Source organism: Centruroides vittatus, unplaced genomic scaffold, assembly GCF_030686945.1.
Source record: "Centruroides vittatus isolate TY-2023 unplaced genomic scaffold, ASM3068694v2 contig_3088, whole genome shotgun sequence".
Classification (NCBI taxonomy): domain Eukaryota; kingdom Metazoa; phylum Arthropoda; class Arachnida; order Scorpiones; family Buthidae; genus Centruroides; species Centruroides vittatus.
Window position 1 is genome coordinate 68410 of NW_027121986.1, and position 27305 is coordinate 95714.

General features: G+C 32.6%; 1 protein-coding gene and 4 long non-coding RNA genes across 5 annotated transcripts in view; 2 read left to right on the forward strand and 3 right to left on the reverse strand.

The window, feature by feature from the left end:
- LOC136973122 (ATP-binding cassette sub-family C member 4-like) overlaps nt 1–27305 on the reverse strand; it is an 86801-nt gene that overhangs the window by 59145 nt on the left and 351 nt on the right. The window contains exons 2-5 of the mRNA XM_067267824.1: nt 12672–12782; nt 3020–3125; nt 2722–2940; nt 2059–2148 (exon numbers count right to left, since the gene is read on the reverse strand). Coding sequence (XP_067123925.1) covers nt 2059–2148; nt 2722–2940; nt 3020–3125; nt 12672–12782 — 526 coding nt within the window. The remainder of the gene's footprint in view (nt 1–2058; nt 2149–2721; nt 2941–3019; nt 3126–12671; nt 12783–27305) is intronic.
- On the forward strand, nt 5294–5591 carry LOC136973126 (uncharacterized). Its single transcript, XR_010880442.1, has 2 exons — nt 5294–5376; nt 5476–5591. It is a non-coding gene; the product is annotated as an uncharacterized lncRNA (long non-coding RNA).
- LOC136973127 (uncharacterized) lies at nt 5651–6060 on the reverse strand. Its single transcript, XR_010880443.1, has 2 exons — nt 5996–6060; nt 5651–5910 (listed from the first exon to the last, which is right to left on the reverse strand). It is a non-coding gene; the product is annotated as an uncharacterized lncRNA (long non-coding RNA).
- LOC136973128 (uncharacterized) lies at nt 8974–9383 on the forward strand. The gene is made up of 2 exons (XR_010880444.1): nt 8974–9038; nt 9124–9383. It is a non-coding gene; the product is annotated as an uncharacterized lncRNA (long non-coding RNA).
- LOC136973129 (uncharacterized) lies at nt 9443–9740 on the reverse strand. Its single transcript, XR_010880445.1, has 2 exons — nt 9658–9740; nt 9443–9558 (listed from the first exon to the last, which is right to left on the reverse strand). It is a non-coding gene; the product is annotated as an uncharacterized lncRNA (long non-coding RNA).

Sequence of the window (27305 nt, forward strand, 5' to 3'; positions counted from 1 at the left end):
TCAAAAATGAATTTGAGTTAAAACAAGTTTCAACTAGACAAAACGGGTTTTAACAAAGACATCCAGTATCAACTAGTTTCAACTAGTTAAAACGCGTTCTAACTTAAAACGGGTTTTCACTGTAACATATATACAGGGTGGGCCAACGAAAACGAAACGGCAGAGTTATCGTGTTCGTCCAAGCAAATCGCTCGGACAGGTCGATTTTATTCTCAAGGGGGACATCTTTTGCAATAAAATTTTTGCGATTCTGAATACAACAGTCAACAAAAAATTTTAAAAACTCATTTATTTTTTATTAACTAAACAAACATTTATTTCGGAAAAAAGAAACACAAACTATTAACAAACATAAAAAAATTCTTTTAAGCTAGATCGCATATGCAAGGAAGAAAATTAATAACAGTTTTTTTTTTAAAAACTCAACGGTTAATCGTCACAATTGTCGATATTGGTCAGGTAATAACCCAAGCATATTTAATGAAGTTCATAGCCAAACTCCGCAAAGGCTAAATGTGTGAGCCGGAATCTTTGGAGATCGACTACTTGGCCGCATTTTCCTAGATGGTAATCAAATGGGAGAAAGTTATTTAGATTTACTTGAAAGTGTTGTACTGTACTGTACTGTACATCCATTACTTGTTGATATCGTCGAACGTGACGACCGATACTTAGAAGACCGCCTTACTTTCCAACAAGATGGAGGCCCCCCATTATGCAAGACAGAGTTTACAGAGTTTTTGAACACGGGTATGTCCGAACATTCTAAAGGACCTCTACGTCCGATCCAATACCCAGAGGGTATTGGATCGGACGTAGAGGTCCTTTAGAATGGCCCGCTAGATCCCCAGATCTTAGTCCTCTTGATTTTTCTCTTTGGGGACATTTAAAAAGTAAGATCTTTGCAACCGAACCAGGATCTCTTGAAGAATTACGACAAAGAATTATAGACGAGTGTTGTCAAATAACACCAGAAACATTCCGAAGTGTAAGAAACCGTTTTGAGTACAATTTGTACTATTATATGGAGGCTAGTGGTGCTCAATTCGAACATTTATTGAATACTTGATAACTCTTTCTTATGTTTGTTACTTTATTTGAAATAAATGTTTGTTTAGTTAATAAAAATAAATGCGTTTTTAAAATTTTTTGTGGTCTGTTGTATTCAGAATCGCAAAAACTTTATTTCAAAAGATGTCCCCCTTGAAAATAAAATCGACCTGTCCGAGCGATTTGCTTGGATGAACATGATAACTCTGCCGTTTCGTTTTCGTTGGTCCACCCTGTATATAATATTGTTTTTCAAGTTTATTAGATCTGTGTCGACTTATTAACTTGCCAACACAGTATCCATGAACATTTATTTTCTCTCATAAGAAGTGTTTCTTGTAAGTATTAGAATCATTTCTTACTAAACATTTACTTCGAATACAAACACAGAAATTTTTTAGTTAAAAAAATAAACATTTTATGAAATGTAATATTGTACTTTTTTGTAATTATGTATTAAATTTAATGTACTCTTACATATAAAAACTGACACTCACTACTATCTAATGAAAATGCTCACAAAAAGTAACGCACACTTGATTCGTGCAAACAATTGCAACTTAAAATGAATTGTTTTGCTCTTTTTTCATGCTTATTTTCCATTTTAAAATAAAAAAAACTAAAACTAAAAAAAACCAACAAACTTGGCACTGAAAACAATTACGTAACTACTGTTGTGGACTCAGTGGACCCATGAAAATATTATAAACATATTTCGTTGTTACATGCGAAACACGCCTGTCTACCACAATGTTAATCAGTCGGATTCAGTGGATCAACGGCATCAGTTATACTTCTGTTAAATTTGTACTGTACGTATGACATATTTAGTTTGTAACCATTTCTTTACTCCAATTTATAATTATTTACCAGTGTTAATTCAAATTATTACTGAAAGTGAATAAAATAGAGGTTTTGAAGGAAACACATTTACCTGTAATTGAATTAAGTAAACAAGAAAATACGTTAGGTGTATTAACAGTTGTATAAATAAAAACTTCAACTTACATTTTGAAATCTGCTGACATCATTTGCTATAAGATTTACCATTTGCCCAACATTTGATTTTTCAAGAGATGAAAAACTTAACCTCGTTGCCTATAAATTTTTTTTTATATATACAATAAATTAATATTCTCAGAAACTTATATTATGTTACAATAAGAATGTAATTTTAACAAGGTTTTTATACAGAGAAATAGAATAAATTTTCAAACTTTTTCAACAAGTGTTATTATTATTTAAATTAATATTAAACGAGTTGAATATTAATTATTTGACTTTAGGGTAATTATGTTACATATAAAATATATTGCGAAATTAAATGATGTAAGGAATTTGCACATCAATGGAGTCACAGTATATAATTGCGAACATAAAACGCGGTATTAGTGTAGTGTGTAAGTTAATAACTTTTTATAGACAATTTAACCTGATAACAAATTTTTAATTGAAAGTGTCCATATATAGAAACAAAGATTTCATTTATTCCCAAATTGTTTCTTATTTTTTGATATTATTATAAAAAAATAAAAATAAAATCATCGATCGTTGCATATGCTAACAACTTTCATTAATGTAAATTTGCTCAATCCTCATCTTTTTGCAATATACTATCATGTGAAGAATATAAATATAATATATTCATATTACAATATATTTGATACTCACTTTTCTATATATAATTGTGCAAAAAGCTATTTTCAATTTCATTCCAAATAATTCGGCCATAATAACATTCATATTATATGCAAACATATAAATCGCTACCAAACCAAAAAATCCGGCAACGGTTAAGTAAATATTGTATTGATTCCATTCCAACCTATTGTCAAAATAATGTACTGTTAATCCTAATAAGTGTACTTGGCCTGCGACTACCGCCGTTTCCTGCAAATATACGTAAATATCACTTATTTAAATTATTTTAATATATGATTGTCGTATAAGCGAAACAACTGTCAAGTACCTGGATCAATGTAAGTAAAATCATTGCTAAAAACTTCCATCCAACGAATCGTAGTAAAGCTTTTAATACGTTTGGATTTCTTTTTTGTAGTTCTTTGTTCCATTCTCTAAAAACGAGATGCAATGAAACGTAATAAACAAAAACAATACTTTTAATGAATATGTTAATTTTTCTAAATCATAAGTTACCAATAGCGCTTTCAATACTATCATTTTATTATGAAAACACAGTAAGAGTTTGTTAATCCAGCACCTGTTAATACGAAGTCTGTGGATTAATAATCAGTCATGCTAGTAATGTTCAAATCAAAATGTGTTTTGACATGTAGTGTGTAAAGACTTCAAGGAATAATTGAAACAAATTTGAATAGTGAGACCGTGCAATGTTGCTATATGCCACAAAACTTGCATCATAACTTAGCATTATATAATCTGCAGATTGATAAATAGTGTATGTAAAGAAATCACAACTACGCAATAAAATGTTCTCTTACAAAATGGACAGCATTGCCTGCAATGAGCAAATCGCATACAACTTCAGTGTTTTTTTTCCAAAAAATCCTAAACCGTTTATCATTCTTGTATCTTTAATAATCTGGCACTAGTCTACTTCGATAGCTAACAGGATAGCAGCTTGATAATTTAAGAAAATCTTAATAATATTACCAAAAATAGGCATGGGTGATAGTAACTGAATTATATTGCTACGTTATAAATGAAAATTTTAATTCTTGCACAATTGGAAGTGTAAATTTTTTCATCATGCGGAAAATAAAAGGCAACAACACAGAAAAACAAAGACTCGCATTGACAAAAATAAACGCATTGGCCAATGGATTGGAATTAAAATTTGTTCACTCATTAAAAAAAAGAAAACAATATGAAATGTAATGTTACTGTAATGAAATATTCATTGTACATTCATATACATATTATTGAATTAAAATGATAGAGTTTCAATGTAATTCGTGCATATTTTACACAATCCGATTGATCACATGGGGCCCTATTCTGGGGCCGTATTCTGGTCACTTATCTCTCGTCTCTTCTTTCACCGACGAATGACGTCAAAGCGAGAGACGAAATTCGTCTCTCATACAAAGTGGCGATTCTGGTCGTTCGTAACGATCTCGTCTTTGTCGTTGACGTCACGATTCTATTCGGTTGATTATACATGTTCGGGTTATCTGCGCGCGCAACGCGGTATAGAATTTTAACCAATGAAATTGTACAATTTTCGAAAGTGCAGAATACGAAAATATAGAGCACGTGGTACGGCACGAGGTAATCAAGATGTCTCGACTTATGTTATCATCGGAACAAATGGAAATGTTGGTAACCGAGTTGCAAAAGCGTCCATATTTAGCTAAAGGAAAATTGGACGGAAATATTTCCAAAAATACTTTACGAGATGGATGGCAAGAAATTAGGGATAAAGTGAACTGTCTAGCTGATGGTCCACTGATCGAAGTGGAACAATTAAAAAAAAGATGGAGTCAGTGGCGTTCCCCAACGAAAAGTAAAGCGGCTGCTTTAAGGAAAGATATACTTAGAACAGGTGGAGGGAAAAGAAGTACTCCACCATTAACAGATCTTGAAGAAAAGGTGTCATTAATTGGGAACGAAGAATTTGGATTGGAAGAAGAAAATTTATACGAGCTTGGAGCTTGCACTACAAGTTCCGTTGAACCTTTACATAATGTAAGTAATACCTTTTTATTTATAAATTCATTTTTTATATATTAAATATAGTCTATATATATATATATTTATATTTATATATCGTAGATACAGAATATAGTTTCCGAAGGAAATGATGTGGAACCACATCGTGAAATAGTTGAGAGGGAAGATCTTGAATCTGCAAGTAAGTTATTTATTATGTCAAGTAATTATATTTCTTGACTTCAAGTTTATTTAGTTTTAAAATTAAATGTTTTAATCTTCCCGTTGTAATGCCAGATTCTGGATGTCGTCGTCGTCGTCACCGATCTTCAAATGAAGATACTGTAACTTCATTTATAGAGCAATCTGCATCTAATCAAAATTCATTATTAACAAGGTAAACCTTATAATCTTTTTGGAATTTATTTTACTTTGAAGTTGACTTCATTGATTAAAATATTAATATAGTTAGATAAAAATATTAAAACATTTCTCTTTGATTAAATGCTTTGTCTAGTTTCATTAAAAGTATCTAGTCATTTATGTGTATATATATATATATATACATTTTTTTTATGTAGGCTTTCATCTATAGATGAAAACCTAGCAGAAAATAATGAACTAATAAGACGACAAAATAATATAATGGAAGAGAAAAATATTCTCAAAGAAATCTTGCAAACTCTGCAAAGGGTATTTATTTTATATAATTGTTTAACATTTTAATACTTTTTAAAAAATTTATTGAGTAAACAATATTTTTATATTTACATGCGTGTCTTCTTTTTTCAGTTTGCGTGATGTGTTCGTACTGCTAGCCAATTTAAACAATTTTGTCTGTCTCTTTTTTTATTTTATAATGTACTTAGAAATGAAATAAATAATAAATAAATATTTCTAAATAATAACTTAGTGTGTTTACTTATTTATTTAGTCTCTAAAGAATAAAGACTGGAAACAAAATTAATTCACTTTTTTCATTCATGTTTATTTTAACAGAATCTCTGTAATATTAACTGTTGCCTGACATTTACAGCATTCTGATTTGCAGAATGTTCCATTTTATTTATGCTATCATCATCATCATCATTTCCACAGATTTCTTCTGAAGGAATGTTAAATGCTACACAAATGTTATGTAAAATAGCACAAGCCATCACTATTTTTGCTGATTTTTCTGGAACATATTGTAATCCTCCAGCTGACTTCAAGTCAAGGCATCTGAATCTAATAATTAAAAATAAGAATTTTAATATATAATTTTGTAAAATTAGTAAATTGTTAGTAAGAAAAATGTGAGAATTTCTCATACCTCTGCTTTAAAACACCAAAACATCTTTCAATGGTGTTTCTGGCTTTTCTGTGAGCTGCATTGTAATTTAATTCTGCAGCTGCTGATGGATTACCTACAGGTGTAAGCAGCCATGTTTCTAAAGGATAAGCACTGTCTCCTGTAAACATAATTTAGAGAATGGTATTTACTTTTTCATACCAAATTAATAAGAAAATAATGTCTTTACATTTTTGTTTTAGTTTGGAATTACATGACACCGAAATATTTCAAAAGACAATATGTCTGTGAAATATATGCTTACCAAGCAACCATAATCCTCTTCCTATTACTCCATCTTCAAAGTTTTCCCGCAGAGTAGAATTTCGCCAGATAAAAGCATCATGCATGCGCCCCGGATACAATGGGTTAATATTCAAAATTCTCAACTGAGAATCACACACCTAAAAGCATAATTTTAGTCTTATTACAATTGAATAATAGTTGTTTATATCTTGTATTCAAGTGATATTGATAGTGAAATGAGTGATTTGACATAGAAATTTAAAGATACCACTTTATTAAAGACATTAATTTTATTTATAGTTAGATGGTTAATTTGTATAAATACTTACAACTTGAACATTAATAGAATGAAATCCTTTTCTATTGATAAATGATTCTTCATTATATTTGGAGGCTGGAGGTGCCTTGATTGCAATATGAGTGCAATCAATAGCTCCTGCAATAAGTAAAGAAATAGTAAAAATCATCATATAATTAAATAAGAAACTTTATCATTTTATACACTAATTTTAAAATTATAAATTGTAACAGCTATTTAAAAAAATAAAAGTAATTACATACTATATTATATTCTAATGAACAAATAAAAACAATTTACTCACCCACAACTCCTGGCATTTGACTGATGATAAAAAATCCAGAGGACACATCCAATTGTTGTTCTCTACTCCTAGGAAAAGAAATTTTGTGTCCCAATCGGCGGATGATACTGTTGACTACAGATGGCATAATTCGGGACACTGTCGACTGGGCAACTTTAAGTTGGCAGTGATCACCGACATTTCTTTGAAATCCACCAGAAGCAAAAAATTGTAAGGTTATCAATAACTAAACTTCTGGTGGAATTACGGTCCGTGACTTTCTCCGGACTAAATCATCCCGCAATTCGTTGCACAGCCACGCGGTAGCTTCTTTCATTAGACGAAATCTTGAACGAAATTCATCATCATCTAAATCAAAAGCGTTATCTCTATCGCGAAATACTCTTTCTCGAGATAGGGAACGTTTTGTGATACGATCGTATAGCACGAGTAGCATGGAGTCGTCCATATTGGATATAACGAAATCGAGGCGAAAGACGAAAGACCGGCTGAAAGACAGCTATCCGCTCGTCTCTGATAAAAGAGAGAAGCGAAGAGAGAAAAAGTTGTCCAGAATCGCGTTTAGAGAGACGCGACGATCTCTCGAGACGTAAACAAATGATTAGCCAATCAGCGACCGGCTTGGGAAAGACGAGAGACGAGGAGACGATGATGGCCATATTCTGGTGCCTCGTCTCTCGTCTTTCCCAAGCCGGTCGCTGATTGGCTAATCATTTGTTTACGTCTCGAGAGATCGTCGCGTCTCTCTAAACGCGATTCTGGACAACTTTTTCTCTCTTCGCTTCTCTCTTTTATCAGAGACGAGCGGATAGCTGTCTTTCAGCCGGTCTTTCGTCTTTCGCCTCGATTTCGTTATATCCAATATGGACGACTCCATGCTACTCGTGCTATACGATCGTATCACAAAACGTTCCCTATCTCGAGAAAGAGTATTTCGCGATAGAGATAACGCTTTTGATTTAGATGATGATGAATTTCGTTCAAGATTTCGTCTAATGAAAGAAGCTACCGCGTGGCTGTGCAACGAATTGCGGGATGATTTAGTCCGGAGAAAGTCACGGACCGTAATTCCACCAGAAGTTTAGTTATTGATAACCTTACAATTTTTTGCTTCTGGTGGATTTCAAAGAAATGTCGGTGATCACTGCCAACTTAAAGTTGCCCAGTCGACAGTGTCCCGAATTATGCCATCTGTAGTCAACAGTATCATCCGCCGATTGGGACACAAAATTTCTTTTCCTAGGAGTAGAGAACAACAATTGGATGTGTCCTCTGGATTTTTTATCATCAGTCAAATGCCAGGAGTTGTGGGTGAGTAAATTGTTTTTATTTGTTCATTAGAATATAATATAGTATGTAATTACTTTTATTTTTTTAAATAGCTGTTACAATTTATAATTTTAAAATTAGTGTATAAAATGATAAAGTTTCTTATTTAATTATATGATGATTTTTACTATTTCTTTACTTATTGCAGGAGCTATTGATTGCACTCATATTGCAATCAAGGCACCTCCAGCCTCCAAATATAATGAAGAATCATTTATCAATAGAAAAGGATTTCATTCTATTAATGTTCAAGTTGTAAGTATTTATACAAATTAACCATCTAACTATAAATAAAATTAATGTCTTTAATAAAGTGGTATCTTTAAATTTCTATGTCAAATCACTCATTTCACTATCAATATCACTTGAATACAAGATATAAACAACTATTATTCAATTGTAATAAGACTAAAATTATGCTTTTAGGTGTGTGATTCTCAGTTGAGAATTTTGAATATTAACCCATTGTATCCGGGGCGCATGCATGATGCTTTTATCTGGCGAAATTCTACTCTGCGGGAAAACTTTGAAGATGGAGTAATAGGAAGAGGATTATGGTTGCTTGGTAAGCATATATTTCACAGACATATTGTCTTTTGAAATATTTCGGTGTCATGTAATTCCAAACTAAAACAAAAATGTAAAGACATTATTTTCTTATTAATTTGGTATGAAAAAGTAAATACCATTCTCTAAATTATGTTTACAGGAGACAGTGCTTATCCTTTAGAAACATGGCTGCTTACACCTGTAGGTAATCCATCAGCAGCTGCAGAATTAAATTACAATGCAGCTCACAGAAAAGCCAGAAACACCATTGAAAGATGTTTTGGTGTTTTAAAGCAGAGGTATGAGAAATTCTCACATTTTTCTTACTAACAATTTACTAATTTTACAAAATTATATATTAAAATTCTTATTTTTAATTATTAGATTCAGATGCCTTGACTTGAAGTCAGCTGGAGGATTACAATATGTTCCAGAAAAATCAGCAAAAATAGTGATGGCTTGTGCTATTTTACATAACATTTGTGTAGCATTTAACATTCCTTCAGAAGAAATCTGTGGAAATGATGATGATGATGATAGCATAAATAAAATGGAACATTCTGCAAATCAGAATGCTGTAAATGTCAGGCAACAGTTAATATTACAGAGATTCTGTTAAAATAAACATGAATGAAAAAAGTGAATTAATTTTGTTTCCAGTCTTTATTCTTTAGAGACTAAATAAATAAGTAAACACACTAAGTTATTATTTAGAAATATTTATTTATTATTTATTTCATTTCTAAGTACATTATAAAATAAAAAAAGAGACAGACAAAATTGTTTAAATTGGCTAGCAGTACGAACACATCACGCAAACTGAAAAAAGAAGACACGCATGTAAATATAAAAATATTGTTTACTCAATAAATTTTTTAAAAAGTATTAAAATGTTAAACAATTATATAAAATAAATACCCTTTGCAGAGTTTGCAAGATTTCTTTGAGAATATTTTTCTCTTCCATTATATTATTTTGTCGTCTTATTAGTTCATTATTTTCTGCTAGGTTTTCATCTATAGATGAAAGCCTACATAAAAAAAATGTATATATATATATATATACACATAAATGACTAGATACTTTTAATGAAACTAGACAAAGCATTTAATCAAAGAGAAATGTTTTAATATTTTTATCTAACTATATTAATATTTTAATCAATGAAGTCAACTTCAAAGTAAAATAAATTCCAAAAAGATTATAAGGTTTACCTTGTTAATAATGAATTTTGATTAGATGCAGATTGCTCTATAAATGAAGTTACAGTATCTTCATTTGAAGATCGGTGACGACGACGACGACATCCAGAATCTGGCATTACAACGGGAAGATTAAAACATTTAATTTTAAAACTAAATAAACTTGAAGTCAAGAAATATAATTACTTGACATAATAAATAACTTACTTGCAGATTCAAGATCTTCCCTCTCAACTATTTCACGATGTGGTTCCACATCATTTCCTTCGGAAACTATATTCTGTATCTACGATATATAAATATAAATATATATATATATATAGACTATATTTAATATATAAAAAATGAATTTATAAATAAAAAGGTATTACTTACATTATGTAAAGGTTCAACGGAACTTGTAGTGCAAGCTCCAAGCTCGTATAAATTTTCTTCTTCCAATCCAAATTCTTCGTTCCCAATTAATGACACCTTTTCTTCAAGATCTGTTAATGGTGGAGTACTTCTTTTCCCTCCACCTGTTCTAAGTATATCTTTCCTTAAAGCAGCCGCTTTACTTTTCGTTGGGGAACGCCACTGACTCCATCTTTTTTTTAATTGTTCCACTTCGATCAGTGGACCATCAGCTAGACAGTTCACTTTATCCCTAATTTCTTGCCATCCATCTCGTAAAGTATTTTTGGAAATATTTCCGTCCAATTTTCCTTTAGCTAAATATGGACGCTTTTGCAACTCGGTTACCAACATTTCCATTTGTTCCGATGATAACATAAGTCGAGACATCTTGATTACCTCGTGCCGTACCACGTGCTCTATATTTTCGTATTCTGCACTTTCGAAAATTGTACAATTTCATTGGTTAAAATTCTATACCGCGTTGCGCGCGCAGATAACCCGAACATGTATAATCAACCGAATAGAATCGTGACGTCAACGACAAAGACGAGATCGTTACGAACGACCAGAATCGCCACTTTGTATGAGAGACGAATTTCGTCTCTCGCTTTGACGTCATTCGTCGGTGAAAGAAGAGACGAGAGATAAGTGACCAGAATACGGCCCCTGGTGCTTGTGAGATGCCAGCAATTTTTCAATTTAAAAAATCGGCGCTCAATTGAAAATGTATGTAATGCATTTTCTGTGAGTCAGAAACTTACGGAAGTACAGTATTAATTTTCAGAGATATCAGATTTTCAAAATACAGTCAAACCTGTTTTTATGCGGGGGATAGGGACCGCATTAAAAAAAACGCATTAAAAAAAATCTCACGAAACTTCACGAATGGCTGTAAATAATAGTTTTCGCGACACAATTAAAAAATATTTTTTTATGCGGTCAACAGGGATCGCATAAAAAAAGTCTCACATAGAAAATAACTCAAAACCGTACGAAATAGAATTTATTGACAACAGATGTCAGCACTTGACTGCATCGTCTGGTCTATCGTCTGTTTTACTATTTTTGTCCAGGTGGTGTTTTGTTGACTTAAAAAGTAAATTATTTCATTTTTCGCATATTCATGCAATAATATTACTATAATAAGTGCATTTATGCTATAATAAGTTTATTTAGCTATAATAAGTCAACGTAAGACATGACGAATCGCACGAGACTAGTCGCCAACTATACCGCACAAATTAAAAATTCGCATTAAAAAAATCGCACATAAAAAAGCGCATAAAAACAGGTTTGACTGTATTTGAAAAGAGTTTCACTAAATTTTTCGAAATCAAAAACATGTGTGGCACCTCACACGTTATTCAAATAACAATAGGTTAAAAGTAAAAATAATATACAAACTTCCAGAATTCCTGATTTTACTTATTTTATTGCAAAAATTAAAAAACCTGAAAGTGCTGTGGGAAAAAACCTGAATATATCAGGTTTTCTCCCACAGCACTGGTTGCACGAATTTTAGCCCTGCCAAATTCGTATTAAACTTGCAAAAAACACCATCTTACTACCCACACAGTAAAATCGGTTTTAAAAAATTAGAATTAAAAACTAATTAACAAGATACAATACTCTTATGAATGTTTTGAATAAATAATTCAAATATTGTAATTAGTTGTCATGAAACAAACATTCTATATTTTCTCCTGATCATAAAAATATTCTAGTGTTTGTATGGAACTTGAAGTAGAGCCGACTATTTTGGCTATGTTATTTTAAGTAATGAAATACGCAAAATGTTTGTTTATAAATCTTAAACCATTGCGTTTTATTTTAGGAAACTTAGCATTAATTTATACACATAACAACAATTACATGTCCCTAAATACTGTGAATATAGGCAGTTGATGAGAAAAAAAGATTGGCAAGCACTCGTAATTTAAGGAATGTTTGTAATTCATTATTTTCCGATAAAACGGTGTAATAAATTATTTAAAAATCAACCTGTCATTATACTTTTCGAGCAAAAAAAAAAAAAAATAAAAATAAAATAAAAGCAGTTATGAACAATTTATAGAAACATTTTTTTCTATCTTATGAATTAATTTCGAATATAGTACAAGAACTGTTTGAGAATCAATCGTAATTACTTAATATTTCAGCCAACTTACTTTTCATAAGAATCAGCTAAGTCACGGGTAATTACCACAATACCTAACTTACAGTTTTGTTAAGAGTACTTGTGATTTAAAGAACAATATACCCATTATCTCTTTCTCCTAGTTTAGAAAAGTATTTAATTCAACCAGAATGAACGAAAGAAGTTGGTTCACTTACATCTGTAGCATATTTCCAAGATACTCAGAAGTATGATATTTGGAAGTTTCGTATAAATCTTCTTCTTTTAAAAATCGCTTTGTTCCTTTGATTATTATTGGAAAAAGCCAACTAAAAAATAAATAAATTATTTGTTATCGTTCTTTACAATTATTTTCTTGTATAGATACTTCTTTCATTTTAATCTCATGAAATATAATAATTAATATTTCTAAATGCATATCAACAATTATTCTGGTTATTCATGAAGGGACAATTGCCGAAAACACAAAAAAGAAATTTTTGTAAATATTACAGCACCCTTGTAAATACTACAATTACAAATGTATTTGATACATTTCTGAAGTAATATGAGGTAAATACAGGTACTCCTCACTTTAAGCAGATAGGTCGTAAAGTGAGGACTTTACGACCTATCTGCTTAACGACCAATTGACTTTTGACCTGCAATTAGGGGAATCCCCTTTCTCAGCTTGAGTGTCGGTCAGTGGTGAATGATGACATGCGCGCTAAGCGTAGGGGAGAGCGGGGCTACAAGTTCCGTTTTTTAATCAACCTTATATTTTGTTAAGAAAACATAATTCTAGCATAAGTATTAAGAGATTAAAATTTAGTAATATATCTAACTTTGCTATAAATACAGTTTTTGGGGTTGATTTTTTGTAAGTTTTTTTATAATTAATAATACAATACCTAAAGTCGGAAAGTAACAACTTACCCCGGTTCGGGGCTAGTTGTTAACAGGGTGGGGCAAGTTGTTACAAGATCTATGGAAGGTGTAATATGTAAAAAAACAATAATTTATTTAACTAAGTATGTATTTAAAGACTAATCAATAATATCTTATTAATAATTAGTTGTTTTTCTTAAATGTATTATAAAGAAAACATTTTTACGTTTCAACATTTATAACTTTTACTTAAAGGAAAGGGGAGAAAGGAACATCCTTTCCAAGTTCTTGTATAACACCAGAAGTTGCAGGCAAATTTACAACTCCTGATGACCCTGGCTGATCCAAGATTTGTCTTTCGTCAGTAAAGCTTACATTTAACAAATACTTCGCTAACTTGTTTTCCTGTTCTTCAATAAAGACTAATCTTACTTTTTTGTAGCCAATCGCAGTGTTTTCTACTCCAGATTTCAACTTCTTTACAAATCTATATAACGTCATATGACAAATATCTAATTCTCTGGCAACAGTTTTTATTTTTTAACCATCTTTAATAACTGCATCTGCAGCTCTTTGCATCAACTCCTGAGATACAGAACCCCGTGTTGTTTTTCGAATATAAGTCCGTATACTGCAAAAGGAAAAAAACATTATTTTTACTGCATTACCGATACAGATGAACTGGGGCAAGTAGTTCCAAGATCACAACATGCCCCCAAAGAAGGGAACATCTAGCCCCGATAACACATGGGTTCAAAACAGCAACTACTAGGTTAGGTTACGAGACATATACAGTTTTAGCGTAGTATATCAAGATACTCGATATATTTTTGAATAAAAATACCAAACAACTAATTGCTAATTATTTAAATTCGCCAGATATACCAAAAATATCAAACACCAAAATATTTATTTATGCGGATCAGCGACGTACAGGCTCTCTTTCCAATGTACCGGACGTCACTGGCCTGATTAAGATAGCTGCCGTCAGTGCGCAGAAACGTTCGATTTCATGACATATTTACTAATTATATATATATATTTTTTCCTTGTGGAGCTATTTCAATCGGAACAACTTACCCCGGGAACTTTTAGCCCCGCTCTCCCCTACTATAATAGTCTTTTTATGAATAAATTTGAAGTTTGTTGCATAATTTGGATAATTTTACAACGATCCTATATTCCCGGCGCAAGCTCCTCGCTTATCGACCAATTCGCTTAACGACGTAGTCGTCGGAAAGGAACTCGGTCGTAAAGTGAGGAGTATCTATATATAATGTAAACAAAACCTGCTATATTAATACAAAATGATCAACCGTTACAAACGTATAAACAAGTTGATAATATATACACAGAAACGTAAAATATTAAGTTCGAAGAGGCAAAAATAATTAATAGGAATTTAGGATTTACTTCCACATTAACCTCTCTAATTTCAGAAAAATTAATGTAAAAAGATTCTTCCTGCTCTTAGCATGCAGAGTGTCTAATGAAATGCCCGAAGATTGCACGCGTATAAGAATTCAACAAAAACAATAATTTCATCCCAATGGTGCTGTTTATGTTGTGTTAGAGATGAAAGTAAAACATGTTTCCGTAATCAGGTTGCTTGCAGCGAGGTGCTTCTGCAGAAAATGGTGTCAGTACAGGAGAACGCTCAAAAATATTTCAGACTCAATGTGTGCATTTACAAAACTTGATTGATGCTGAATTGAAAAAGAAAAAAGCATTAATAATATCATAAGTTTATGAATTTCTGTAAGATAATATACATGGTGGAACCAGCTATTTTAATCAATTGAAGCAGTATAATTTATATTGGTGAGAACAACGAAACAAAACAAATAACATATTTCCAAAGATTTCAAAGCTTATACAAAACGTGAGCTTTCAAAGCTTATACAAAAATACATCAATTTTTAAATTCACAGGCAATTATGTCCTTGTGATACTTGCCCCTCAGAAAAACACAATTTAGGGCAGAAAATATAAATAAAAGCTCTCCTGACATTGAATGACAATTTACTTGGTTTTTTTCAAATGTGAAAGTATGAAAGTACTGTACAATACAAACCAAAGCTTCGTACTAACACAAGACCTATAAGAAAGGTTTGTGGATTTGTTTTAAAATACGAATTAATCAGTAAAGTGATATTTCTAAATTCATTTCAAAGAACATAGGTCAGGTTAACCTATAGAATAAGAAAAAAAAAACATTAAAAATCCTTGCATTTTCAATGATTGTGATAAGTTTGTATGTAAATATCATACGACAATGTATGTTTAAGTTGTAAAAAAATTATGCAGATGAAAATAAATTAAAAGGGACGGTTTCTCCTGGCATTTGATGTATTTTGCTTTCATCTGTCACAGTCATTTGCATTTTTATACTCAACTTGCCTCACTTCATGTTTAGCCTTAAATCAAATATTAAATATATGAAATTGACAATAAATTTACCAAAGTTCAAACAGAATTTACTTTAGTTTAAGTTATTTTTATAGTAATTTACATAATAATGTGTGTTAAATAACAAACATATGGACACAGAAATGTAAAGTTCATTTTTTGTGACGAAGGTCCTGGCTCTTTTGAAATTCTTGTTTTTTGTGATAAAGTCGTTTAGTTTCATTTGTCGCTTTTTTTCTTTCCTTAAGCAGATGTCGGTAGCAAGAAGATCGTATCCAAAACACCTCATCTTGCTTTTGCTCTCCTGTCAAAATCTGGATCATTCGTTACAATTTGATCAACAATTTCGGTTATCGTTACTAAACTTTTACCAAGAAAATCTGTAGAGAAAAATTTTGGGTTCATCATTTTAGAATCTCTAGTTTCCAGTTTTACATGAATTCCTTGTTTTGCCAGTTCTTGAAGGTGAGAGCCTTACCAACGACGTTTGGTAAGGATCTCACCAGAAAACCTAGTAGATGATAAAAATTGGAAACATATAAAGATACCTGCTGAAAGCCAGTTTTTTAAAGTAAGCTTTTAAATTTATTAATAAAGGAATGTCACACCAGTCCATTACTAATCTCACTAACATTAGAAACAAGCGTAATGGTGTGATAAGTACTCTGTACAGTACATAGTCAAATGTTTATAAAAGAATAACTTCAACAACAGAAACAAATAGCAAAAGTAGGTAATTTTTATTTATATTTTAAAATATTACTTTTACTTAATATAACATTGTTATTAATGAATACCTCTCTACATTATAGGTTAAATCATATATGTATCTGTGAGTAACCGTGGGCCAGGAGTCAAACCTTTCTGACCACTTACTCGGCACCAGTCTGCAAAGACCGCCCACGCTGTCGTTTCTGTAAGATTTGGACTGGTGTAGATTGGGCTTAAATATCCCACTTCACTGACACCATTGTAAGATTTGCCGACTTTCAAGGTGGTTACAATTAATCCCGCGTCGGGATGAGCCTAAGGGAACCCGTGTATGTGGGCGGTTGCGAAGGAGGCAAATGATAACAAGTGTTTACATGCGAAAAACCGTTTATTTGGACGAATTCATGCTTACATCGAATAGACTGTTCCAAATCTCGGCGATCTTCCGAAACGTGAGAGTCCGATTCGAGGTGTCTATTTGACACCCTTTGGCGTCTATGCTCCAAGATTGTTGATAGAACTACAACACCTGCACTCATAATTTAATCCGTTGTTTATAATTGATGTCATTTTGGAATTCTAACGATCACGCGATATTTTTCTATCTCTCCAATTTTTCCCCTTTTCTGAAATTCTTTCTCTAAGTTGAATTTTTTTCCCTTGAGTAGGCCTACTTGTGTCAAACTTACCTTTTTATGAGCGCGTGTGTCAGAGTTCTACCTTTGGATTGAACATTAACAGGTCGTTTAACACGCGTTGACGTCGTCCCGAGACTCGTTGTTTACATTTTTTGTTACGAGTTTCGATCAAGAGTTTTCTCTCTCTCTCTCTCTCTCTCTCTCTCATATAATTTATCGTTATTTTTTCACAACAGAATTCTGCATTTTTGCGATTTCGGACCTCGTCTGGGTCCTTACATTTCGGATGGCTTTCTATCGCGTAGCGAGGAAAGTGAGCAAGTCGACAGGCGTCGTTAGAAGACAAGAGACAGGTTTAATATACAGTAATACCTCGACTTACGCGAATCCAGAGTTACGCGATTTTCAAATCTCGTCGATTCGTCTTTTGTTTGAGCGCCACGCAATTCTTGATTACTCACTCCCCCACACTATTGTTCAGCTTACATGTTCGGACGTGTCGCGCGGAATCGACGCATAGCTACAATTTATTTTGTGTTATTTATTTCTGTTTGTTATATCTACGGAGACTTGAGAGACTCTACTATGTCAACCAAACGAAGTAGAACTGATTCTTCTGCGTCAAACAAGAAAAGAAAAACTTTATCCTTGGAATGTAAAGTTAACATTATTAAAGACTTCGATACAAAAATAAAAATACAGGTATACCTCGAGTTACGTCGTTCCCGATTATACGTCGTTTGTCAAAAAAGTATGTGGAAAAATAAAAATCAAGTTTAAGTCATTTTATTCGACTTTAAATCCGCCGCCACAAACATTGAAGTCGTAATATCTCTGGAAAAGCGTTGAAAGCACATAAAATCATATTAAAATATGTACATTTACAGTAAATGTTAATATAATCATCATAAATCCTAGAGAACAAAACATGAAAACATCTGTGTTTCTGTGTTGTCCTTATTTAGCGGTCTTTAAGTGCTCATTATTGGCGTTTTCCTCCATTATTGGCGTTTAGTTACGACGTAAATCGAAACTAAGACTTACGTCCTAACTACACAAGTAAATTCGACTTACGTCGTTTGTCGCTTCTCCTGGAACCAATTACCGACGTAAGACGAGGTATACCTGTATGTGAATTGACAAAGAAGTCTGATCTACCAGAATCGACGGTAAGAACAACTATAAAAGGTAAAGAAAAAATTCTCAAAGCTGTGAAAACTTGACAGAAGGCCTCAGTTCAATTGAAAAGGGGTTAAAAACTTTAGAAAATGTAGACTCCAACGAAGAGCGCGTTTCTTCTACAAAACGATAAATAAAAAAATGATTAGCATGCTACGAGGAAATTTTGCGGACGAGAAAAAAATCTTTCAGCCGTCAGACGTATTTGTTAGATTTTTTGAAGCCTTCTACATCAAAATAACTTCGGTTTACGATTTTAATAATATAATTTGTTATATATATGTATTATCTATGATTTTATTAAACGTTTTTTTCTAAATTATTGGTTTTTTTAGTCTCCGGCCACAATTAAAAATAATTTGTATGTATTTATATGCGAAATTATACCCCGACTTACACGAATTCGACTTACGCGGTTATCGTTCGGTCCCACCTATCGCGTAAGTTCGGGGTATTACTGTATAAACATTAATTTATTAGGCCCTATATAACTAACCAGTAAAATACAAAAGTTACAATAAGTTGGATACAGCTAATTGCGATTATACAGGCGATTATACAGGCTAACCTTTGTCAAAAGGGTTTGATCTAATTGCTAAGCCTAAGGTAGAGAGAGAGTTCGCCGGTCTAAAATATTTAACTCTAGGTGAGCTACGTGCGACGAATAAATTCTGTGTGGAAGTGCCAGTGGCTTCCTACCGGGATCTCCTTTGATTTACTCGATGGAGTCTAGAATAGCACATCTACCAAGTATAACTTCCGAGTGATCGCCCTGAGCTTCCTGTGTTTCGCTCTTTTATACAATCGTCGTGGGAAAGGAGCCACGTGATCGTCCCTCGTTGGAGATGACTTGCAATTTCTAACACTTATATGTCAACTTTCCCATCGAATTGTTGATACACTCGGTGACCTTTGGTTTAATTCTCCGGGTTTTTCTATCGGAGTTATTTACACCTTTTTTTTCCTGACAACTGCGTTAAAATCGCGGATTTCACATATGCTATTTTTTTTCATTTAGTCCCTAACTGTTATTACTTTCCGGGCTCTTATATATAATAGAGAAAAAGTATGGCAATCGATCAAAAAATGAACCCCTCGATATCTTTACATTTTTGGATTTAGGATATTTTGAAACGTCGAGAAATGCAAAAAAGTTTCAACATAATTTTTGTATGTTGGTGTCTGTGTATGTGCGTCACGATTTCGTTCGCTTCGTTTTAAGCTTAACATCTCCTTGGTTTTTCGTCGAAAATTTCTGAAATTTTGCACGGAGGTTTTTTATTACGAGAATTCGTGCTATTAAATTTTTCTCGTTAAATATCCAGGTAGTGGGGAGATAAGAGGGATCGTATGTATCTCCAGTAATGACAGGGTCGGTCTTAATGACAATTTTACCGTTATTAGCATTAACAATTTTTTAGGAAGCTCATCCTCACTCTGAAAATTAAGCATTTTGCCATTTTATAACAGTTGAAAATTTAAAACGTTTTGAAATAAAATATGATAACAGATGGAGCCACCGAAATTTTAAATGCTGCCGAAAAATGAGGCAACTTGTTGTTGGTTTATTTAAGTTTATAATTAAATTACATTCACTTAATAAATATTTTATCTGTATATTTAATTTGATTATATTTATTAACTTCATAATTTGTTATGTAGCATATAGATGGAATACAACCACCAGAAAATAATTTAACTGTTTAAGATAAAGAATTTCTCAAAGTTATTTGTAAGTTGAAAGAAGATATAATTAATCTTAAAAAGATTTGCAAAAATTAAAAAGACGATCTGAAGAAGGGATTATGAAAAAACTGTAATTAAGATTACTATTGTAAAGAAACTAATATAATTTTTGCGTCGTGAATTTCCCTATTCTGTTCTATAGCACAATTAAAATTAATGTTGTGGAATCGGAGTCATCAGTTTCAAACGTTTTGGCTGGAGTCGGAATCGGTAAACTTCTGTCGACTCCTGAAACTTTGATTTTTAAGTTTATTATTGCTAAAATGTAAAGTAAAAAAGATTTATAATTATAATTTATTAGTACAGTCAAACCTGTTTTTATGTGGGGGATAGGGACCGCATTAAAAAAAAACGCATTAAAAAAAATCTCACGAAACTTCACGAATGGCTGTAAATAATAGTTTTCGCGACACAATTAAAAAATATTTTTTATGCGGTCAACACGGACCGCATAAAAAAAGTCTCACGTAGAAAATAACTCAAAACCGTACGAAATAGAATTTATTGACAACAGATGTCAGCACTTGACTGCATCGTCTGGTCTATCGTCTGTTTTACATATTTTTGTCCAGGTGGTGTTTTGTTGACTTAAAAAGTAAATTATTTCATTTTTCGCATATTCATGCAATAATATTACTATAATAAGTGCATTTATGCTATAATAAGTTTATTTAGCTATAATAAGTCAACGTAAGACATGACGAATCGCACGAGACTAGTCGCCAACTATACCGCACAAATTAAAAATTCGCATTAAAAAAATCGCACAAATAAAAATCGCACATAAAAAGAGCGCATAAAAACAGGTTTGACTGTATTTATAATTAATTGGTATTTAAAAACTTTCTTAGAAAATGAACATTTCGAGAAATTTACATATTAAAATGTTATTAGAAAAATGTTATGCCCATCTCACCGGACATGTTCTATACCAGTGGTGCGCAAACTAGGGGTCGCCAGAAATTTTTTGGGGGTCGCCAAATTTTTATGAAAATGCATTATGTTTGCGCATGCTGCATACCATGCTGCATACCAGTTTGCACATGCTGCATACCATACAGTGTACATATAAAGAGTGAAGCGCCGTCACTCACTGTTTAATTGCAATTTCATGATGTCCGCTCTTTCTTTGACCGTAATGCGTAATGTATGTAAAGTGTGAAGACGCAAGTTTTTCACTCCGGTAGATGGCGCCCTCTTCGCGGTAATTCGCCAGTTTTACTAAAAAGCGCCTATTTGTCCGACGTATTGATGTTATACGTACTGTGTCGAACGGTGCGCACTGAGCATGCGCGCCGTACGAGATGGAGTGGTAATCAAGGGCTGTGGTAGTCATCTTGTAGACATGCGTACCAAGCCAAGGCCAACCAAGCCATAAAAGAAGAGATAAGATAAGTGAAGCATTAAGCATACCAAGCCAAACAAAGGAACAAAGCCACAATCCTCAAAGGCCAACCAAACGACCAAAAATTATCGCTGAATGTTTTACTGCGCGTTTCCATGTAAAGTTGTAGCATGTAGCAGTTGGCCTGCAATTGTTTTAGTTTCTCCTCGAGTTTTTTCATGTGACGTTGTGTAATTATGATTTTGTATATTTTTATCGGGCTTTACTACTCTTTGTTATCAGGTATGTACTATCATTAGAGAAAGATCTCTGTTAATTTTATTGAATTTCTCGAAAAAAATGATTAAAAAAATATATTATTTGTTTTAGTTAAAAAAATTTAACCCCTATCTTCATAATGGATAAATGGGTAATACGTACACCAGGTACATCTTCAGCTAACAAACGAACAAATACTGATGAGGAGTCGCAAAATACTGAACTAAATGCCCTATCTAAAAAAATAAGAAAATACAATGAGGATTTTATTAAGTATGGTTTTACATTTTGTGTTGTTGGTGATGAAGAACGCCCGATATGTGTCATTTGCAACGAAAAATTAGCAAATGAGAGCATGAAACCAGCTAAATTAAAAAGGCACCTGGAAACTAAACATAAAGAACTTCAAAATAAACATGCCGATTTTTTTCAAAGACGAGCTGAAAATCTGAAAATTCAAAGTGCACATTTAAAGAAATTTACAACAATACCTCAGAAAGCATTACGAGCTTCTTTAGAAGTTTCTTATCTAATAGGAAAAACAATGAAACCCCATACAATTGGAGAATCCCTTATCCTTCCTGCAGCAACCAAGATGACATCAATTATGCATGGCGATAAATATGGAAATGAACTAAAAACAATACCATTATCAAGAGATACCGTGTCTCGGCGGATTTCCGAAATGTCACGAAATATCGAGTCAGAAGTCATAAAACGCATACAAAATTCATCTGTATTTGCTTTACAACTGGACGAGACTACCGATATTACTAAAATGTCACAACTAATTATTTACGTTAGGTTTATTTTTAATGAAGATATAACAGAAACGTTTTTATGTTGCAAAAGTTTGGAAGGAAAAACAACTGGAGAAAAAATATTCGAAGTAATAAATGAATATTTTGAAGCAAAGTCCCTTACCTGGGCAAACTGTGTTGCGGTTTGTACTGATGGTGCTGCAGCATTAACAGGTTCGAATAAAGGGCTCAGAGGCTTAATTCAGAAAGTGGCGCCTCATATGGTATTTAATCACTGTATGATTCATCGGCAAGCTCTTGTTGCAAAAGATATGGATGAAGAGTTGCACAACATATTACAAGACGCTGTTAGTTCAATTAACTACATTAAATGCAACAGCCTCAACAGCCGTCTCTTTTCAATACTTTGCAATGAGATGGGCTCAACGTATGAGAGATTACTGTTACACACCGAAGTCAGATGGCTTTCACGTGGGAAAATACTACGACGGATATTTGATTTGAGAAATGAAGTGTACATGTTTTTAATCGAAAAGAAACATAGATTGGCAAGTTATTATATCAATGAAGTTTGGCTAGGGAAGCTGAGCTATTTAGTTGATATTTTCGAAAAACTTAACGACTTAAATTTGAGCTTGCAGGGTGAGAATTCAACTATCATAACTTCAGCCAGTAAAATTCAAGCTTTTAAGAATAAGCTTAGTCTCTGGCAAACTGAACTGAATAAAAACAACACCGACATGTTCCCTTGCTTTAACGATTTTATCAAGGAAAATAATATAGATATATTTACATTTAAAAACATCATTTCCAATCACATTGAAAAGTTAAAGGAAAATTTTTCGAGAAGATTCAAGGATTTTCCTGAAAACGATCTTGGTTGGATTCGTGATCCATTTTCCTACGACATATGCAGTTCAACTCTTCAAATTAGTGAGAAAGAGCAATTGATAGATTTAATTAGTGATTATACTCTTCGAAATCAATTTAAGACTCAGCCTTGCCAAAAATTTTGGCTATCCGTGGAAAAGCAATATCCCGTTTTATGCAAGAATGCCATCAGGGTTTTAATACAATTTGCATCAACGTATTTATGTGAAACTGGATTTAGCAAACTAGTTTCAATAAAAACTAAATACCGCTCGCGTTTAAACCCTGAAGATGATATGCGAATTGCAATTAGCAACATACATCCAAACATCGATGAGATAATTAGAAACTTGCAGCCACATACATCTCATTAAAGGGCAATTTACTGATTTTTATGTTATACAAAAAGTATTTTCTTAAAATTATAAATAAAATTAATATGAGTCAGATATGATGATGTTTTTATTCGATGAAACGAAAGAAATGCGCGAAATATACATCGTATTTGTGAACATTTATCTCTAGGGATAGCCAAAAATTTTCTCTCTACAAAAGGAGTCGCAGTCGAAAAAAGTTTGCGCACCGCTGTTCTATACTTTCAGAGAATCGTTTTTATTAATTAAAGACCCACTAGTGGTCGAGTGGATAAAACCCCAAACACTGATAATTTAGTCGTGGGATCGACCTAAAAAGTAAGCACTTGCGGTTTCGATTCAAAACACCAAGCTGATCTTTATCAAAGATAAGCTCCCAAGAAAAAATCTGACATGTAAAGCCCATTTTTGCATTGCAAATTATTGTTTTTTTGACAAATTTGACAAATTAATTTTTTCACTACCCTTCTATTAGTTTCCAGTCACTTATAGCTGAGGAGGTGCAAAAGCGAACAGATCCACAAAGAATCAAAGTTGAGTTTAGAATTGATTATTTCTTTTATCCTCATTCCTATCTACTGTTATAGTCAGTTTCATCCAAAAAATATACATCCAATACATTTTGAGCTTCGAAAACCGACCTTCTGTGCAAAAAAAGAACATCTCTTTACATGTGTTCCAAGCAAAACAAACATCCATTGCAGTCTGCTTCAGCCAATGAAGAGTTATAATTGAGGCAGATGACTCCCAGAATGCAACAGGTGGTCTTGTTTTTCTTGTCATTTTATTGTTCTGTTGGAACAGAGACTATGGTGTTAAAGTGTTGTTTATTAGTATACATTTTATTATACAGTGTATTTCAGTCTTATAATTGAGTGAAAAATGGATGAAGACGGTTTGATAAGTTTAGAAGAGTGCAATATTGGATCTAGAAAGAAACCTAAAACTGTTCGAGTACGGGCAAAAAAGAAAATAGAAAAATACAGTGCTCCTTTGGAGTGAGACTCTTTCACACCGCGATTAGACCATTAGATGCAGCTACATTAAGAAAATCTATTCATGAATTTTTAGATAAATATGAACAAGATTGTAAAATTAGTTCATACCTAAGTACATACGTAAAGAGAAGAAGACTGAAGCGTCAACCTCAGACCCAGTGGCGTAGCGTGGGTGTCAGCTGCCCGGGGCGGAGGAAAATTTCGCCCCCTTAAATAAAATACTGGGAATCTCTACAAGTCAGTACAGACGGTGTTGTCAGTCGCTACAATGAGCAAGATGTCATTATCATACATTCATTTAAAGAAAGGGGATTCCCCAGTTTCGTCATAGAATAAGTAATGAAAAATTCCGTGCTCATTTCAATCGGTCCGAATCGTAGGTGCGACAAAAATATGAAATGAAATGGTTCAAATTTTTACAAGATATTATTATTATTTATTGTAAAAAAAATGCCGCCCCCTAAAAGTGCCGCCCGGGGCGGGCCGCCCCTGCCGCCCCCACTACGCTACGCTACTGCTCAGACCAATAACCGTAACATTGGGAGCCTATATGATTGTTTGGAAGAAGAATAGAGTTAATTACCATTCTTTTAAAATAAAAAAGTCGCTGTATTTTTATTTTTCGGAGTTTATTTTTCATCCGTATTTTGTAATATGCCATGTTGTTTTGATAAGTCAAATTAGTACTCAATATAACAAAGCAAAAAAAGAAACATATTCTAACATATCGTGAAAATAGACATATCCGCCCTGTCCAAGCAAAAAGAAACATGTCCATATTTTAATGTCAAATAATTAAATGCTAACTATATTCCTATCAAAAACTGCCTTCAAATATTGGTGTTGGATACAAAATGAAAACAATAATAAATTTTTAGAGGTGTGAGGTGTAAAATAAGTTCAATAACAATAGGGGAGCAACTACTAGAAAGAAGACCGGAGCTATGAAAATGAATTTATGCTTTTGTATATAAAAGTTAAGTGAATATCAGCAAACTATTTCATTCGATAATCTAAATCATAATTGAAGAGTTGTAAAATAAAAAGATTTTATTTTAAGAATACTTATCTGATATTTTGAAGAAGACATCCTTGGAAAATACTCAATTCATCACCACGTGTATAAGAGATATTTAAATTATTTGACGTATATTTCCACAACTTAATTCTCATCCTGACAAATTTCAAACAAATTAAATGAAGTTCTCTAGCGTTAAATATATTTTTGTCGATATACTCTGCAATTATTGGTATCTTATAATATAACCACCTATTATTATTACAGTAGAGACTCGTTAATCGGAACTCCGGTAATCGGAATCGCCGGTAATCGGAACGATTTTCAGTCGGGCTGTGTCGTGCTGAATCGAACGTTTTTGATACTAAATTTACTTCTAAAGTATAATTTTCATGTTTTTATATTCTTCAATATATTTCTTTTGTTTGTAGAAAATGCAGACATAATTTTTAACGATACGATAGCCTCGATTATTATTATAAAAATTTTCGTTAGGCTTAAAATCGACGAAAATTCAATACGAAGCGACACGCAACGGAGAAAAATTTGAACATCGGACAGGTTAATGTATTTTTTCGTACATAATCGGTAATCGGAACATATCACTAATCTGAACAACCCCAGTCCCCAATTAATTCCAATTTTCGGTTCTCTACTGTATTATTATTATTATTATTATTATCTTATCAGTATCTTATTATTACCAACTTATCTCGATTATATTATCCAGATAGGTTGGTAGTAATAATAATAATAATAAGCGAAGAGCCCAAACTGTTAGTAGTTGAAAGATGGATCACAGAGTACGCCATGAGAATGCACACTAAAAAGGGAGTTTTGAAAATCTCCCCCTTCCGCTGGGAGAGGGAGAAAGCTAAGAATTACCCTGAAGAACTCGACTAATACTATACTATTTTACATGCTGTTTTTAGCGTTTCGGCAAGAAATGAAACATTTTTAGACCCATCTAAAAAGTCTCTAATTAGCCTCAGAAGAAGAAGGCTTAATTCTTCAACCCGGTGAAAACGGGTATGATCGGCTGCATAACTATGAAGGTTATCTTATGTAAGGGTTTATCACACCGAATAACCAATCTAACACATTTTTAAAATGCTTTATTCTTGTACTGTATACTATTTAAATGCTTTTTGAAATGGATTGGTCACTCGGTGTAATAAATTCTCACTTAAGATATCCTTTGCAAATATAAAGAAAATACTGTAATATAATATAATAGAAGGGTCAGAAGTACGAAATAATCTAATATTCTTAATCTTTGCTGTTGTTAATTTATGCCGGGCTCATCTGCTAGTTTCGAATAAATCTTTTCGCTATACATAAATACACGAATCAAAATGACAATTAATATTTTTACACTGTACAAATAAGACACTCCTCTGCCTGCTTCTTTCTCGCTGATAACAAGTAATGTTGTGATTATAATTACAAGTAATATTGTAATTGTTATTAATTCTAAATTGTACTCGACATATGACACACGACCCCTTTATGTCCCACCCTTCGACCTATAATCACGAAATTTTAATAGCATCAACCCCTTTAATAATCAATTCCCCTTGAGTAATCTCAGAAATTTTCGTCGAAAAGCATAGGAGTAAATAACCATCAAACAGGGTGAATAAAATCGTGCCACGCA